Below are 18,937 nucleotides of genomic sequence, written 5' to 3' on the forward strand. Positions count from 1 at the left end.
CAATGGTTGTAAAGGATACACTCACAGGGGCTATTCCATAAGGTTATCCATGGTGAGCCCCAAACGTAATGTTTACACCAGAAATAAGACCTGCAAAAGTCCCCGCCATTTTTAAAAGGCTGTTGAACTTGATCCTGTGAGTTGCCTGAGTTCCATCAGGACCAGCCTCTCCCCCCGCCCCTGGGGTAACCAACCCTTTCAGTGCCTGACCTCAAACAACAGAGGTGTCCGTCATGCCTCAGGTTTGTTTAACAAGCATCCTTTATATAGTAAAACTGTTGTCAAACCGTGTTGCAATTTAAACAGCCTTGCCCCCAAACAGAGATTTAAATTGCGCAAGAGGTGAGCATTCCAGAACGGTTTCCTGCTGTATCTCAGGCCTATTTTAAGCTGAAGCGTGTCCTGCCCGACCCTCTCCAGGCTCTCTGACCCCAAGCCCACGAGCGGCTTTTCTTCCAGGCCCTGCAAAGGCCCCTGTCTCACTTAGCAGCCTCAAGTGCCAGAAAGCCTCCTGCTTCTATGAAAGACATACAGCTTTTTATTCATCTTTCTGGGTGGCTTGCGAGTGATCAAACACAACGCCAAGGCTTTGTTGTAACTTGCAGTGGTTTGTAACCGGCCCTGGGGTTAAAAAGGAAAGAAACCACTGCCCTCTAGTGGGAACTATTGTCACTGCTCCTGTCACAGAATCAAAGGCAGGGATTCTCTTTTGATCCAGGGGTTGGTGGGAATCTGGGTGCCTCACTGAATCAAAGTTGAGCATCCAGGCGGCACACGTGCAAAATGCTGCAAATGACCTACAAAAGACTGTTTCCGAGGAGTTTTTGATGGTGACTAGATGCCAAGAGGGCTTACAGTTTCAAACTTGTTGCTTACATATCTGTTCTTTGCAAATTAAAAAAATTTAAGGGGCCGCCTCTGTGGTGCAGTAGGTTAAGGATCTAGAGCTGCTGAAGATGTGACCAGAGGTCGAAGCTGTGGCTCAGATCAATCCCTGGCCCCAGAACTTCCATATGCCACAGGTGCAGCCAATAAAAGAAAAAAGAAAAAAAATTAAAAAAATTTTAAATGTTCGTAAGATACATGATAGGAAATTTAGCACCCTATTTGAATGTAAGTTCAGCAATGTTAGGTATATTCACTTTGCAACCAATCTAAGGAAACCTTTTCATCTTCCCAACTGAAACTTTGTCCCCATTGGACCACAATTCCTCCTTCCCCTGCCCCCAGCCCCCCTCCAGCCAATAACCCTTCTATTTTCTGTCTCTATGAATCTGACTATTCTAGGAACCTCATATAAGCAGAGTCAGCAGTATTTGTCCTTCTGTTCACTTTGTATAATATCCTCAAGGTTCATCCAGGCTGTAGCATGTCCAGAATCTCCTTCCTTTTCAAGGCTGAGTAATATTCCACTGTGTGGATGGACCACATTCTGTTTATCCACTCGTCCATCTATGGACATTTGAGCTACTCCCACCTTTTGGCCACTACGAAGAATGTTTCTATGAACATAGGGGTACAGATATCTCTTCAAGACCCTGCTTTTAATTCTTTGGGGCATATGCCCAAGTTGCTGAATCACATGGTAATTCTACTTTTCATTTTTTGAAGAACCTCTACCCTGTCTGCATAGCAGCTGCACCATTTCACACATGTGACCAACACACAGGGGTTTCAATGTCTCCACATCCTCACCAGGAAAAGAAGATATTTTTTAAAAACTGTCCTTCACATATGACAAAGAGGGTGCTTTTAAGTCATTTCATTTTATTGAGTTTTGCAAAACGTCTTTCAACAACCGTCAAAGAAGAAGAAGAAGCTGTTACAAAAGTTCCAATAGGCCCAATTACAGCATACAACACACCATGGGATGTGCAGTTTCAATTAATTCACTGTCATAAAAAGAATATACTGCCTTTCCTGCTGGGAAATTACTTCCATATGTTCACGCTCTACAAGGTTTCTGAACTTGGGGTATTTTTAAACAGCAGATCAGCATTTTAGGAACCTGAATTTAGTTCCCTAGTTGGGAGAAATTCTTCCACAAGGTACAGGCTTATCAAGTTGCACAGCAAATCATCACAATTTCGATTTTAAATACCTTACCATTTTATTTGTCAATGATATCGCAATAAAGCTGAACAGAGGACTTGGAATTGAGGACCTAAGAATGATTTTGATGCATGGGGGAGGGGAGTTCACAGCCAAAGCAGCTGCGGAGCTAAGAAACGAAGAAAAAGATGACTCGATATAAAGACAGGAACTAGTTAATTTTAAGTCCTAAGGAGGGAGTTCTCGCTCCGGCACCGCGGGTTAAGGGTCTGGCACTGCTGCAGCTGTGACGTAGGTCGCTGCTGCGGCTCAGGTCGGATCCCCGGCCCGAGAACTTGCACATGCCGCAGGGGTGGCCGAAAAGAGAGACAAAGAAAGTACTCAAGAGGCATTTCATAGGCTGCTCGACTGTGGAAAAATCTCCGCAGTTGGGAAAAGAGAAACACTCACTATAGGGTGTCCTAAAAAAGCACCAATTCTTGACAAATACGCATGTCGCTGTCACACTGCTGTGTGTCTTCTCACTCTGCCAATTATTTAAAAAATATCAACAAAGATGTTTTGGCAAAATAAAAGCGCGATGAACTGATCTAATCAAATAAGCAGTAATGGAATGTGATGGGGGGGATTCAGAGCTGCCAAAGGACACAATTAAGAAAGAATATAGGAAATCTAAAAGCGAGACTTACTCTGGATCTCCCGAAGTAAAGAAATAACTCCTCATTTTCTACACACTGTTTTAAACGAGCATTAACATTCTTCTACACTGAATTTAGAACTAATCAAAAGTATGAGGGTATGCTCAATTTTATGGGAAATTCATTTCTGTAAAAAAGGACATAAAATTAGACTTTGATGTTTAAAACTCATACTACCAGAAATATCAGGGTGTGTACAATCCAGCATGTAGTTTCCCAGCTTTGACTGCCTGCCCAAGCACTGCATGGCTAAGTCTCCACTGCAACCTAAATAACTCTTCTCCAAAAATCACTGCTCATTCATCCTGGGCTGCCTTCCCAGTATCAAGCGAATGAATTCATAGGTTTGAGGTTTTATGTGGGCCCTTTATCAAGTACCTGTAATGGCTTTGGAACATCCAGTTGAAAACAGGCAAACAAATCTAGGCACTACCACGAGCTCTGGAAAAACTGTGACCACCCACGGCCGCGCTCTTAAGCGTTTCAGAGATGCTGCTAAACCCTTGTTATGTGCCTTGAGACCCCCGCGCTGGAAGAACGTGCCCGACTCTGCATCATTTATCCATCACGGCCAAGATCATCTCGCACGTCAGGTCTTCATCCAGGTCCTCGCTGCCGGCCGCGGCTTCTCCGAGGTCGATGGGCACCAGGCCGCCCAAGGACGGCGCTCCGCTCATCAGGGCGGTTTCCTCGGCAGCGGCTTCTTGGGGAAAAAGGCACAGGGTTGGCAAATTTTAAATAAAGCCGAGACATTGGGATTGGTAAGCGGTGCCACTGGCTTTGGGAAACAACCGCTGAATTTGTAGCATGGCATCAAGCGTTTTAGAAAACGAGCTTCCTGTTTATAGGGCGGCACAAATATCCTGATCTCAGCTCCCTGTTTAAGGCAGGGTTTCTGACCCTTGGCTCTGCAGGCATTTTCGGCTGGAGGATAATCTGCCGGGGACCGGGGGCAGGGGGGGGCTGTCCCGCACATTGGAGGGTGGCTATCGGCCTCCCTGACCTCAGCCTGCCCAGTTGTGACAACTGGACATCGCCACCTGACCCCCTGGGGGCAGAATCAGCCCCAGGCGGAGAGCCTACTGTAAGGCGACGGCAGACCCCACGGACCCGATGGCTGAGCTGCTCACCCAAGTCCCGTCTCAGTGGCCCGGGAACAACACTCACGAAAAGAGAAATGCCAGCTACTTTCAGGCACCTGTCCCTCCGGCCAAGCGACATGTCCCGCGTCACTTCCGGGTCAAGTGTCCCGCCAGGTACACTGTGTGAGTCATACACAGAGCCCAACCACCCCTGCCCCCTTCTAGCAACTTCTAAGCAGTGCAGCTCTTAGAGTCTAAAAACAAAGGCCCAGTGTAAACCCCGTAGGTGTACGCACATTCGGCCCCTACTGATTTTCCCAATTACTTTCCAAGACCAGGGAACATGGCAAGATAATTTTGCTTGTGGCTCCTTGAAGCATTGGGGGAGTGAAGCGGGCAGGGCTCTAAGACCCAGGTCTTATGTACGAACGTGAATGTGAGCGTCACAGAATCGGTGCCAACCGACAGGGGCGTGTAGAAACCTATCAAGGACCTGGTGCAGGTCGTGGTGCCCCAGGGACGTGGCAAATGGAGACGTGAGGTGACAGTCTGGATGACACAGGTTAAAAAATCCTGAAAATGCACAGTACGTCGTGTTCTGGGCGACGATTAATCGGGTCACTTGTCTCAACTCACACTCTGAACACACAGCTGACCACCTTCCACGTGCAAAATGTTGTCACGTGTCCGGTCTTTTCATTACCGGTACTTAAACCTGCGAGAGCTTCGCCGTGTCTGCCCTTCTGGCATGTGACCCTTCAAGGCTGGCAGTGTCCCCAGGGCCCTTCCCTGAGCTGGTCAACAGGATGTTCCTGCTTCAGACCACGGTGTAAGCCAAAGGCGGAGGAGGCACCCTGGAACCCTCCTTTCATCTTGCAAATTTTTTTCAATTTCTTGCAACACCACCATCTAGGGAGCACACTGAGGAGATGTCAGCTCAGGATGAACAAGGGCGAGGGGCTGCCGGGCGACAGCGGAGGCTGTGGATGTGGTCCAGGTGTGGACGTGGTGCAGGTGTGGACGTGGTGCAGGTGTGGACGTGGGTGCAGGTGTGGATGCAGTGCAGGTGCGGATGTGGGTGCAGGTGAAGCCCTGGTGCTTGAACGCTGCGCCCCAGCAGAATGGACACCAACTGAGGGCCACTCCCTCAAGACCTTCCGCAGCCCACTGCTAGAGGCTAGTCTTACTCAGGTAGATCTGGGCACGAAGTGCTTAGGGGCTTCAGTATCAATTAAGAGAAAACACTGCATGTGGGTATCAAGAGGGGGCCCTTGGGTGTTTAACGAGCCAAGAAGGCTCACGTTCACATGGACGTCTTAGGATCCTGGCCTCGGGGTCTCTTTAGAGCTGAAGGATTTGAGTCCATTTCACCAGTTTGTCTTTGCCAAGAAAGGACTGTGCTCCTTATTCGCTGGTTTATTTAACAAGAGGCAAATGAAGCCACACCAACGCCAGCCTGGTGGGAGGAGTTGGGGACCCAATGGCCAAGCCCACCTTCCAGGGGCACAGGTGCAACAGGCACCTGCCCAAGGGTCAGAACGTGAAATCCAGCCCAGGCCAGGGTTTGTAAAGCAGAGGCACAGTCCTGGGTACCTGCGTGGGTCGGGGGCAAGCTAGTCGGGGGTCAGAGCTGAGATCTCAGTGGTGCAAGCTAATCGGGGGTCAGAGCTGAGATCTCAGGGGTGCACAGGTGCGACCTTGGGGATCTGGGGCACAGTCACCCAGGAATTCCAGGCACAGGAAAGGGGGAGCCTGGCCTGGCTGGGAAGGGGGACCCACATGGCGGGGGCCCCAGTGGGCACGCAGCGCCTGGGCTCCTGGGCTTGGAGCAGTGGGTGGTCAGGGAAGCAGCTGCAGAGGGTGGGTGGTGAGGACGGAGAGTCCCGACATCCCCCCAGGAGAGGCGCTGCTGGAGGATGTCCTGGCCGGGGGGGAGGCAGGGGTGGCCTCAGCCGTGCAGGGTCTGAAGCGTGGGACCGGCGGTCTCCGGGTGTGGGTGAGAGGGAGCTGCCAGTGCAAGCTGTGTGGGTCAGGGATGAGGAGAGAACAAGGCCGGGGGTGGGAGGTGTCCAGACTTCAGCTGTGGATGGAGGGAGCTTGAGACAACTGAGGGGAGATGCGCCCCAGGCCACTGAATATTCGCTCCCAGTCTGCAGAGTCTCTGGGCCTGGCCCCAGACCATCCGGGACCCGCCTGGAGGAACTGAAGCCACACAAGAGGGTGTGGGCCTGGTGTAGACGCAGGTTTAGATGTGGGTACAGGTGTGGACGTGGTCCAGGTGTGGATGTGGTGCAGGTGTGGACGTGAGGCACGTGTGGGCCTGGGTGCAGGTGTGGGGCTCGGGGCGGTGATCCTCTCTGGACACCAGGCTGACTGCGGAGGGGGAGATGGACGGGAGCAGCTGTGTTTAGAAGAGGCGGAGGGAGTGAAGGCAGCCAGAGGGGCCGAAGAAGCGCCAGGAGGAAGCTGTCCGCTGAGCTGGGGTGGGAGGTGAAGATGTCGGGTCAGCTGTGCAAGGGCTGCGGGGAGCAGGGAAAGGCCAGCAGATCGCAGGGACCCCGGGTGGCGTGATGGGGCCACAAGGGGCAGGCAGGGCAGGCCGGGTGAGAGGAGACCCGGCGAGTCTGCGGGAGCGAGAGGGAGCCACGTGCAGCTGGGAGTCCTGCCGGTGTTTTTGTTTTTCTCAAGACACAAGCCTGTTTCAGGCTGGCCGGAAGGATCAGGCTGACCCCGACAAGGTGGCTGCTGGGGAGGGAGACGAGAAACTCGGAGGGGTGAGCGGGAGGGACAGACCCAGGCAGAGATGCCACGGGCTCCTTGGGAGGCGGCCAGACTTCCGTGGGCCATTCCTCCGTAAAAACGATGAGAACAGGTATTTTATGACACTTTCCGCACAAAGACAATCTAGTCCAGGCTGGATTCGTGATTTTATGCTCGTTATTGTGACGACCCCTTTTCTTCTGACGTCACCCCACAAACAGGTGGGCGGATGTGAGGCTGCAGATGGAGAAGCTGGAGCCCCAGCTGGGTAGGGGTGCAGGTGCATAAGGATGGTCCCCCCTGCTTTCCAGCCACAGCCTCGCCCTCCTTGGCCTGGGGGTCGGGGCAGGTCCCCCCTGCCCCTCAGTTCTCTCCCTGCGGGCAGCGTGGGGCTGCACTCAGGAGAGGGACTGTGGGCGCTCTCTGTGGGACTCCTGCAGAGACAGCAAGCTGCTCCAGAAGTGAACTGTGGGTCCTACCTGACAGGAGGCCCCTTGGTCCTGCCGGTCACCTGCCCAGCAGGCCTGGCTCCTGGTTCGAGCGTGGCCAGGCGGGTGAGACATGGGAAAAGAGCCAGGGAGTCTGGCATGAGGACTGTTATTTAATGAGGGGCGGGGAAGGGCCGCAAGATGCCCAATTAAACCTGAGTGTCAGATAAACAGGGAATTACCGCTCGGTATAAGTCTATCCCAGAGAGCGATGGGGTATACTCACACGACAAAGTTATTCATGGTTTATCTGAACTGCAAATTCAACCGGGCGTCCTCTACTTTAGGTGACAAGCCTTGAGGAAGGAGCAGGCTGAGCGCTGCCTGTGGGAACATCCCCACGTCCAGGGTTGGGGCTGGAATTGAAATCTAGGGAATTGTAAAGACGCGGTTGCCATGCAAACATTTTGGCTTCGTCTTTGTTGTGAGGCTGCCTGGTTCTGATCACGCACAAGGCCCAAGATTCTCCTCCGAAAGGAACAGCAACTACAGAGGACAGCAGCCCTGGAGTCGGGGCTGCCCCTTGTGCAGCAGGCTGTCCCGCACAGGGTCCCCAGGACAAGGACAACCTCTGTGTTAACACCTGGGGACGCACGTCTGCTCCCTGAGGCCGGAGTGGAGTCAATGGCAGCCCCCCCAACACCACATCCTAACCGCCTGAACCTGGGGTCGTGACCTTATTTGGAAGACGGGTCTTTGAAGGTATAATTGAGATGAGATCGCCCTGGATTTTCCAGGCAGGCCCTAAATCCAATGACAAGTGTCTATGAAGGACAGAGGAGGCGAGATGCAAAAGGGGCGGGTGGCTGCGTGCAGACGGAGGCGGAGACTGGGTGATGCAGCTTCAGGCCGAGGGGCGTCTGGGCCACCAGAGGCCAGGAAAAGCGAGGATGGACCCCCACCCCCTTCCTGAGTCTCCAGAGGGAGCCGCCTGCTGATGCCTTGATTTAGGGTGTCTGCCCCCAGAACTGGAAGAAGATAAACTTAGGTTGTTCTAAGCCACCCAGTGTGTGGTCACTTGTGGCAGCAGCCCCAGGAAATGGCCCGGGAGCCCAGCAGCTCCACCAGGCACAGGGTCAGGCCACCACCTCGACCGTGTCCCGCCAGGACCTGGGTGACGGGAGGTGTGGACCCGCCGGGGCCCCAGGCCCGCCTGCTCCCCGCCATCGCTCCCACTTTCCCAACAACGAGAAAACGGTCAAATGCACCCCGCCCCGTTTACGACGAGGTACCGTGTTGCGTGGCTGCCTCTTTCGGGACGGCCGGCTTTCTCTTCTTCACTCTTCTTCCTTTTTCCGAGGGGGCCGGCTTTTCCTGCTCCGAGTCACACTTCTCTGAGTGTCTCTTCATGTTATTCTGCCGGAGAAATGACACAGAGCACCGTGAAACTTGGCGTCACTGGGGATGGCACGGAAAACCCACGGCTAAAGGGACGGGAAACCGGGAGGGGCGAGTACTTTGCACGACCTTGTACAAAAAGACGACTAAAAAGGGGTGACCCTTTCCGTCGTGTGTAGTTCTAGCCAAAACCCGGATTTTAAATATTTTTAAAACCATGGACAAGTCAATGAGAAGACAAAATTAATTAACTTATTTTTGCGTTTTAGGGCCGCACCCAAAGCATATGGAAATTCCCAGGCTAGGGTTCGAATTGGAGCTGTTGCTGCCGGCCTACACCACAGCCACGGCAACACCAGATCTGAGCCACCTCTGCAACCTACACCACAGCTCATGGCAACGCTGGATCCTTAACCCACAGAATGAGGCCAGGGATTGAACCTGCATCCTCATAGATACCAGTTGGGTTCTTAACCCACTGAACCACCAGAGGGAACTCCGAAATTAATTTTTCTTGAATGCTTCTATCTCCAAAGTGAGGCCTGATGTCACACCCAAAATTCAATGTATCTGTGTGTACATGTGTAACTGGGCCACCCTGCTGCACAGCAGACATCGTCAAATGTTATAAATCAACGATACTTCCATAAAACTTAAAAAAAATGGAAAAAAAATCAATGTATGACTGATTTTTATGAAAATCACCCACATACCATGGAACTTTTACTGCCCCGTCAGCTTTTCTCCTGACCTACAATGCACAGAGATATGAAAACTGCACCACAGGAGTCCCCCGGTGGTTCAGTGCGTTAAAGACTTGGTGTTGTCACTGCTGTGGCTCGAGTCACTGCTGTGGTGCGGGTTCGATCCCTGGCCTGGGAACTTATGCAAGCTTCGGTGCAGGCAGAAGAAGGAGAAGAAGAAGAAAAAAGAGACCGTACAACATTTGGAATTAAAAAGGCAGCTCAGAGATTTCCTAGTCAATGATATATTTTTATGTGAACACTAGGGATGACTTAAAATAAGTTAGAATACTTACACTATTTGAAAAGTTCATACGCTAAAGTAAGCTACTGGTGGCAGGGGATTAAATAGGTCAGTTACAGAAAACGAGCCCCTCATTTGCATCTTGACTTCAGCGTGGTGCTCAGACCATCCTGGTGCCTGGGCAGGAGGAGGAAGGTTTCACAGGTAAGGGGGGGGGGGGCTTCCATTTACGGTCCCCACAGGGGTTGCCCACTGAGGCAGAGGGGCAGGTCTAGCCGGCCAGCTGTCCCGGGCAAGGAAGTCGTGTGGGCCACATCCGCCAAGCCTGCTTTGGGGCCACACTGGCAGACCTGAGTGGTTGGGGCAGAAACTGGTCTGTGAAGCTGGAAATATGTACTTACTGGCTCTTATTTTTTATTATTATTACTCAATGAATGTATTACATTTATTGCTGGGGTTGCAGGTTGGAAATCCTATAAAATTGGATTGTGATGATCATTGTACAACGATCTGGCTCTTTTCAGAAAAAAAAAAATTGTGCCGCCCCCTGGTTTCTATGGTGATGACGTATAAACCAAGCCCTTTATTTTATTTATTTATTTATTTATTTTTGTCTTTTCTAGGGCCGCTTCTGCGGCATATGGAGGTTCCCAGGCTAGGGGTCTAATCGGAGCCGTAGCCACCGGCCAACGCCAGAGCCACAGCAACGTGGGATCCGAGCCGTGTCTGCAACCTACACCACAGCTCACGGCAACGCCGGATCCTTAACCCACTGAGCAAGGGCAGGGATCGAACCCGCAACCTCATGGTTCCTAGTGGGATTCGTTAACCACTGCGCCACGACGGGAACTCCAAACCAAGCCTTTTAGAGTCAAGGATTCCTTTATGAATAGGACCAAAGCAATGGCTCCTCCCCCAGCAAAGTGCCGTCTGTCTCCACACCCCCCATCTCCCCATGATGTCGCGGAGTTTGTGGCGAAGAACGCCTCAGGTGCGGCGGTTCTGTGAGCGGCATTGATACGGTGGGGCATTTTGGGGGATTTCTTCCCACGGTCAGCACAAAGATCAAGCTCTTACATCACGGTTTACATGCGTGAGCGCATCCAAACAGTTCTCGGAGGCGTGCTAAATCTTTACCTGCAGTGCCAACTGCTAATGGTTTAAAATAACTCTGCAAAACTGGAAGACAGTCTTTATAAAAAGTCTTCCTTACGAAATATCAGGCTAATCTGCACAGATCAGGAGTTTAACAGAGAGAGTGTCTCTTACGTCTCACCATGTTCTCCAAACCTATATAAGCGGCTGATAACAAGGAGTCGTATTAATTAAATGTTGATTTCAAAATAACTTCAAATAAATAATTTCAAATTATAGAGCACTGCCACCGTTCAACATGTATGTTTGCAGCAATAAACCTCTATTATCTATGATTAAAGTAATATAGAGAAAAAAAAAAAAAAAGAACTCCTGGAGTTCCTGTCGTGGCTCAGCGGGTTACAAACCTAAGTATCCATGAGGATGCGGATTCGATCCCTGGCCTCACTCAGGGGGTGAAGGATCTGGCGTTGCCGTGAGCTGTGGTGTAGGTCGCAGAGGTGGCTCGGATCTGGCGTTGCTGTGGCTGTGGCTGTGGCCGGCAGCTGCAGCTCCGATTCAACCCCTAGCCTGGGAACCTCCATATGCTGCACCTGCAGCTCTAAAGACACACACACACACACACACACACACACACACACACACACACACACACACACACACACACACAGAACTCCTGATACTAGTTTCGGATGAACCCACGAAGCACATCCAGCCTTGAAAACGTAAGTGGGGTAAGATTTTAAGTAAACACACTGATATTTAGGGCCCAGAGGGCAAAGCAACATGACAAGCATCTGTGGGGGGGGGGGAAATGTTTCTGAGAGAGGAGGCTCCCCAGGTCCTGAATTCAGAGCAGGATCCTTCTGGGAAGGAAGGGGCAACCTGCGACCTTCTGATGTGGGGGGACCCTGGGACCACTGTGCTAAAGAAGGGAAGTTTGTGACTCATTTTCTTTTTAAAAATCCAACTGGATTCACATATCCCAAAGAGCTTTCATTTATTTAATTTGTAGACACTTAGTTTTTTTTAGCTTTACAAACACGGCTTCTCTCTTTTTATTATGGAAAATTTTATATATGACACACACAAAAGCAGAAATAACCGTACAGTGAATCTTCATGGACCCCGACCCAACCCCCTTTCAGCACTTAACTTTGTAAAGAGCAGTTTAAAGGGTCACAGCAAAACTGAGAGGGAAGCAGAGACAACTGCCTAGCAAATCCTCTGGGCGTTGCCTGTTTCCTCCTCCTCCAACCCCAGCCCCTGGCAACCCCCGACTGGTTTCCTATCTCCGTAGCTTTGCCTTTTCCAGGGTGTCTTATGGTTGGAATCATACAGTATGGAGTCTTTTCAGACTGCTTCTTTCACCTAGTGCACATTTAAAGTTGCTCCATGTCTTGGCACCTTGGAAAACCAAATATAGAACTACCATATGACCCAGCAATCCCACTCCTGGGCATATTTCTGGACAAAACTCTCCAAGAAAAAGTTACATGCCCCTGTGTGTTCATAGCAGCGCTATTCACAATGGCCAAGATATGGAAACCACCTAAATGTCCACTGGCAGATGAATGGATTAAGACAATGTGGGACATATACACAGTGGAATACTACTCAGCCATAAAAAAGAACACAATAATGCTATTTGCAGCAACCTGGATGGAACTAGAGACTCTCACACTAAGTGAAGTCAGTCAGAAAGAGAGGAAAATACCATAGGATATTGATATCACTAATATCTGGACTGTGATACACAGCACAAATAAAACGATCTACAGGAAAGAAACAAACTCATGGACCTGGAGAACAGACTTACGGTTGCTGAGGGGGAGGGGGAGGGAGTGGGATGGACTGGGAGTCTGGGGTTGGGAAATGCAAATGATTGCATCTGGAGTGGATAAGCAATGAAATCCCGCTGTATAGCATGTGGAACTGTATCTAGTCACTTGTGAGGGAACATGATGGAAGATAATGTGACAAAAAGAAATATACATACATACATACATATATACATATGTCCGAATGACTGGGTCACTTTGCTGTGCAACATAAATTGACAGAACACTGTAAATCTAGTAAAAAATTAAAAAATAAAATAAATAAAAAATGAAGTTCCTGCATGTCTTTTCATGGCTTGATAGCTCATTTCTTTTTAATTTATTCAAAAAAAATTTTTTTTGTTATTTTATGGCCACACCCACAGCCGCACAGGGAAGTTTCTGGGCCAGGAATTGAATCTGAGCCACAGCTGCCAACTCCGCTGCAGCTGCGGCAATGCTGGATCCTTTACCTGAGCCACTGCAGTCAGGTTCTTAACCCACTGCACCACAGTGGGAACTCCCCAGCTCATTTCTTTTCAGTGCTGAGTAATATTCCAGTGTCTGGATGCCCCACGGTCTATTTATCCATCCGCCTACCCAGGGACATCTTGGTTGCTTCTAAGTCGAGCAATTATGAGTGAAGCTGCTATACCTGTCTGTGAGCAGCTGTCTGTGTGGACATAAGCTTTCCACACGTTTGGGTAAATACCAAAGAGCCTGACTGCAGGATTGTATGGCACGAGCATATTTAATTTTGTATGAACCTTGCAAACTGGCTTCCAAGGTGGCTGCAGCGTTTTGCACTCCCAGGAGCAAAGAACGAGAGCTTCGGTTGCTCCGCATCCTCTCTGGCGTTCGGTCTGGTCCACGTTCTGGATCCTGGCCTCCCCGGTAGGTGCGTCATGGTGTCTCGTCTTAATCCGCATCTTCCTGATGACGCCCCACGGGGAACCCTTCTTCATACGCTCGCGTGCCTTCTGCAGTTCTTTTCTGGTGAGGCCTCTGTGTGTGCCTTTGGCCGTCTGCACATCGGGTTGTCTTCTTGTTGCGGGGTTTCAAGAGTTCTTTATAAGTTGGATTAAGTCTTCTATCAGATGTGACTTTCGCATTTATGTTCTAGGCTGTTGCTGGTCTTCTCACTCTTCTGACAAAGGCTTTCAGAGAACAGAAGTTTTTAATCTTATTCGAGCTCAATTTACCAGCTGCTCCTTTCATGGATTGTGTCTTTGGTGTTTTATCTAAAAGGTCACCACCAGGAGTTCCCGTCGTGGTGCAGTGGTTAACGAGTCCGACTAGGAACCATGAGGTTGAGGGTTCGATCCCTGGCCTCACTCAGTGGGTTAAGGATCTGGCATTGCCGTGAGCTGTGATGTAGGTTGCAGACGCGGCTCGGATCCTGCATCGCTGTGGCTGTGGTGTAGGCTGGTGGCTCCAGCTTCGATTAGACCCCTATCCTGGGAACCTCCATATGCCGTGAGAGTTGCCCTAGAAAAGGCAAAAAGACACACACACACACACACAAAAGTCACCACCATACCAAGGCCATCTAGATTTTTTTGTCTTATGTTATCTTCTAGGCCTTTTATAGTTTTGTGTTTTGCGTTTAGGTCTGTGACCCATTTTGAGTTAATTTTTGTGAAGGGTGTCCAGATTCGTGTCTAGATTCTTTTTTTTTTTTTTTCGTGTGGACGTCCATGGTTCCTGCACCATTGGTTGAAAAGGAGGTCTTTTCTCTCTTGTGCTGCTCCTTCTCGAAGGGCAGCTGACTATCTCTGGGGGTCTGTTTCTGAGCTCTCTCTTCTGTTCCACTGAGCTGTCTGTTCCTTCACCAATATCACCCTGTCTTGATTACCACCAAAGCGTTAGAATACGTCTTGGAGCCGGAGAGTCAGTCCTTCAACTTCATTCTTCTTCAGTATTAAGTAGGCTCTCCTGGGTCTTTTGCTCTCTCTTCTAAACCTTAGACTCAGCTTCTCAATCCAGAAAATAATGTGCTGAGATTTTGGTAGGAGCTGCACTGAATCTGCTGGTGACATCCTGACGGTACTGAGGTTTCTCATCCATGAACATGGAATGTCTCTCCATTTATTTAGCTCTTCTGGTCGACTTACAAGGTTAATTTCTGCCGTACAACGAAGTGACTCCGTTTCACACACACACACACATGATACATATACACAGATTCTTTTTGTATTCTTTCCCAATACGGTTTATCACAAGATGTTGAACGCGGCTCCTTGTGCTGCGCAGTAGGACCTGCTGTTCACCCGGGGCCGTCTTCACTTCTCTTACAATACTGATCTCCAGCATTTCTTTTTGGTCTGTCTTCGGATTTCCAGCTCTGCTTACACGGCCCGTCTGTGCTTCTGGGCTGCCTCCTCTCCCCCTTAGAGCCCCTTTGCATTAATCACAGTGGTTTTAAACTCCTGGTCTGATCATTCCAACATCTCTGTTGTTTCTGTGTTTTGTTGCCTTTTTTTTTTTTTTTTTTTTTTGTCTTTTTAGGGCCACACCTGCAGCATATGGAGGTTCCTAGGCTAGGGGTCTAATCAGAGCTGGAGCTGCCGGCCTACGCCACAGCCACAGCAACGTGGGTTCCAAGCCATGTCTGCAACCTACATCACAGCTCACGGCAACGCCGGATCCTTAACCCACTGAGCGAGGCCAGGGATCGAAACTGTGCCCTCATGGATGCCTGTGAGATTCATTTCCACTGAGTCACGACGGGAACTCCCCGTTTCTCGTTCTGATGCTTGCTCTGTTTCTTCAGATTGTGGGGTTGTTTTTGTCATTTGGAATGCGGTGGCATTTTTTTCTTGAGAGCTGGGCGTGACGTCCTGCTTAAGAGGCTGCCGTAAACAGGCCTCAGTAACGTGGTGCTGGGAGTGCAGGATGTGCAGCCTTTTAGGTCTCGGCCTTTTCGGGAGCTCAGTTTCTTTTCCTTTCTCTGTTGGGTGTGGACAGAATGTCTAGAACGGGCTGGTTATTTTCCTTCTCCATGTCAGTGAGGCTCTGATAAAACCCCAGCGGGCCAGGCTCTGGTTAACTAGTTTCCTCTTTTTGCTGTTTTTCCAGAGCTGCACCCATGGCCTGTGGAAGTTCCCAGGCTAGGGGTCAAATCAGAGCAGCAGCAACGCCGGATCTTTGACCCACTGAGCAAGACCAGGGATCAAACCCGCATCCTCATGGATCCTAGTCAGGTTCTTAACCCACAGAGCCACAATAGGAACTCCTGGTCAGTTTCCTGTAGGGCAAGCCTTTGGGACTGAGAGCCCTGGGGCAATATGGACCAGCTCTTCCCCACTGCCCCTGCAGGAAGTAGGAGATTTTTTAGATATTCACTGTGGGGACCTTGCTAAATTCCTGCTGGTAAATCTCACAATATCATGGGGGTCCCGCTGGAGCGGATCCCGTGCACATCGGAGCGCTCGGAGTTGCGCACGCTGACCTGCAGCCATGCGTCAATGACAGCCCAGTTCCCCCACGTCAGCAGGCTCTGTTTCCAAGTCTCTGCTCAGGAAGGAGGGACGCCCTGCACACACCTTTTGGGTCTCCAGTCTTGGCAGCAGCGGTTTGCCATGTGTCTTCGCCCCTCCTAAGGATCCTAAAAGAGCTGGCGATTGTCCCCTCTGTCCTGCTTTCTCCTTGTTCCGAAAGAGTGGCAACTTCAGTTCAGGTTCCTTACGCGCAGAACTGGAAAGTCCCTCTATATTTTCTTAAAGAGCCTAGTTGAGATCTAATTCACATACTACACAATTCATCCCTTGAAAGTGTATACTTCAAGGTTTTTGGTTTATTTGCAGGATTCTGCAACCGTCCACCACACTCACCTTTAGAACATTTCAAAAAGGAACCCTCTACTCTTTTTTTTTTTTTTTTTGCCTTTCTCTAAGGCTGCACCCTCGGCATATGGAGGTTCCCGGGCTCGGGGTCTAATGGGAGCTGTAGCGACTGGCCTACACCAGAGCCCCAGCAATGCCAGATCTGAGCCATGTCTGCAACCTACAACACAGCTCACAGTAATGCCGAATCCCTAAATCCTTAACCCGCTGAGCGAGGTAGGGGATCGAACCTGCCACCTCATGGTTCCTAGGCAGATTCCTTAACCACTGCACCATGACGGGAACTCCCAGGAACCCTACTACTCTTAACTCCCAGGAACCTCTACTCTTTTTTTTTTTTTTTTTTTTTTTTGGTCTTTTTTGTCTTTTTGTTGTCGTTGTTGTTGTTGTTGCTATTTCTTGGGCCGCTTCCGCGGCATATGGAGGTTCCCAGGCTAGGGGTTGAATCCGAGCTGTAGCTACCGGCCTACGCCAGAGCCACAGCAATGCGGGATCCGAGCCGCGTCTGCGACCTACACCACAGCTCATGGCAACGCTGGATCGTTAACCCACTGAGCAAGGGCAGGGACCGAACCCGCAACCTCATGGTTCCTAGTCGGATTCGTTAACCACTGCGCCACGACGGGAACTTCGGGAACCTCTACTCTTAACAGTCCCTCTGTGTCCCCTCCCTCTAGCTCCTGGCAGCCACGAATCAACTTTCTGCCTCCACGGATTTGCCTGTTTCTGGACATTTCATTAAAATGGATCATATCATGTGGTCTTCTGTGTCTGACCTCTTTCAGGGTTCACACACACCATAGCCTGTATCCTTTTCATGGCTGAATAATATTCCACCCTGTGGATGGACCATGTTTTATCTCCTTGTTAGTTGAAGGACATTGGGGGAGTTTCCACTTCTTGGTTATTATGAATAATGCTGCTGTGAACATCTGTACACGTTTTTGTGAGGCCGTATGTTTTCACGCCTCGAAGGAGAACTGCCAGGTCACATGATAACTCCATGTTTAACTTTTTGAGGAACTGCCACTGCCTTGCAAGGCGACTTCACCATGTACAAATCCTACCAGCAATGTACAAAGGTCTAATTTTTCCGTATCTTTTATTATCTGCCTTCGGCCATCCTCATGGCTGCTTCTACGGCTATCGCACTGTGATTCTGATGTGCATTTCCTCGGTGACGAATCTTTTCATGAACCTATGGGCCATTTGTACATTTTCTTGGGAGAAATGCTTAGATCTTTGGCCTGTTTCTAATAAGGTAGTTATTTTTGTATTATTGAGTTGTAAAAGTCCTTCATATATTCTAGATGTAAGTCCAAAGGTGCTTGCTTGCTTGCTTGCTTTTGTTTTTTTAGGGCCGCATCCACAGCATATGGAGGTTCCCAGGCTAGGGGTCGAATCAGAGCTATAGCTGCCGGCCTACGCCACAGCCACAGCAATGTCAGATCTGAGATGTGTCTGTGACCTACACCACAGCTCACAACAAACACTGGATCCTTAACCTACTGAGTGAGGCCAGGGATCGAACCTGCGTCCTCATGGATGCTAGTCAGATTCATTTCCGCTGAGCCACGACAGGAACTCCAAAGGTGCTTTCTTGAACGGAAAAGTTTCAGAACTTCCGATTTTATGTTCTCAGGGCTTCTATGAGGCTGACTTACTCTTTTCTCTGCTTTCTTGTTTCTCACACCAAAAAGGCAACTTCTTTACAATTTTAACTCCATACGAATGACTATTTCGGGAGCACTGCCACCCCTTTTATTTGAAACTTTAAACCACCAGCATTAACAGTCCAGAACTGGCCCACCCTACCCCCAAAACACAACTATCCTACGAGCTTTTGTTTTTTTAATTTTTTAATTTTTTTTTTGGCTTTTTAGGGCTGCATTTGTGGCGTATGGAAGTTCCCAGGGTAGGGGTTGAATCAGAGCTGCAGCTGCTGGCCTACACCACAGCCACAGCCATGGCAATATGAGAACCATGCCACGTCTACCACCTACACCCCGGCTCACAGCAGTGCCAGATCCTTAACCCACTGAGCAAGCCCAGGGAACGAACCCGTGTCCTCATGGATACAGTGGGGTTCATTACCACTGAGCCACCACGGGAACTCCCACTATCCTCTTTTCAAAGATAGTTTCCCCCTAAAAATAGTCAACTTCAGGAAATTTAAAATTTCTATAAAGTTAGAGCAAAGCACATATCATCTAGGGATCTAGTTAATCACCTGTGGTGGCTTTATTACTAATTATTAAGTGGACCTTCCAGGCAGTGAAGCCTACAAATGACCACAGCCCCAACCACATCCCAGCTGCAATCTCTTGAGACACCCAGAGCCAGAACCACCCAGCCAAGCCTCTCCCAGACTCCTGACCCACGGAGAAGGAGAGAGAATAGGTGTTTGTTGTTTTAAGCTACGAAGATTAGAGGTAATTTGTTATGCAACCATAGGTAACTAATGCAATACCTGAAAAAAAAGTCAAGTTGATGAGTAAATGTATTTCTTAGCACTGTACCAACAGCACTATTCTAAGAAAGAATACCTACAAAACACACTGAAAATTGCATTCTCTCTGTGAAATAGCCTACATCTAATCCACAGGGACAATTTTTAAGTGTTGCACTAAAAGCAGGGGTTCTTTGTCTGCAGAGTGTTGGGAGTCTAAGAACCCCCTAAAACCATTTGCAAGATTTTGTCTGCAGGTTGGTTGTCCCCCCACCCCCATGGAAGGGAGACCACACGTTTATGAGATTTTCAAGAGTTTCATG

At 49.6% G+C, this 18,937-nt stretch overlaps 1 protein-coding gene across 4 annotated transcripts in view; it reads right to left on the minus strand.

Annotated features, from left to right (window-relative positions):
* Positions 1-1,747: 1,747 nt before the first annotated feature.
* CTCFL (CCCTC-binding factor like) overlaps positions 1,748-18,937 on the minus strand; it is a 31,884-nt gene continuing 14,694 nt past the window's right edge. For 2 of the 4 annotated variants that reach the window (XM_085002515.1, XM_085002516.1), the window contains exons 10-11: positions 8,313-8,436; positions 1,748-3,453 (exon numbers count right to left, since the gene is read on the minus strand). In XM_085002515.1, the coding sequence (XP_084858641.1) occupies positions 3,305-3,453; positions 8,313-8,436 (273 nt within the window). In that variant the 3' untranslated portion in view covers positions 1,748-3,304. 4 annotated transcript variants of the gene reach the window in all.

This window comes from Sus scrofa, chromosome 17 (assembly GCF_054392235.1).
Source record: "Sus scrofa isolate SSC_HxYL_T2T_F1_AM1 chromosome 17, Sscrofa_HxYL_maternal_Yorkshire_Landrace_v2.0, whole genome shotgun sequence".
In the NCBI taxonomy this organism is placed as follows: Eukaryota; Metazoa; Chordata; class Mammalia; order Artiodactyla; family Suidae; genus Sus; species Sus scrofa.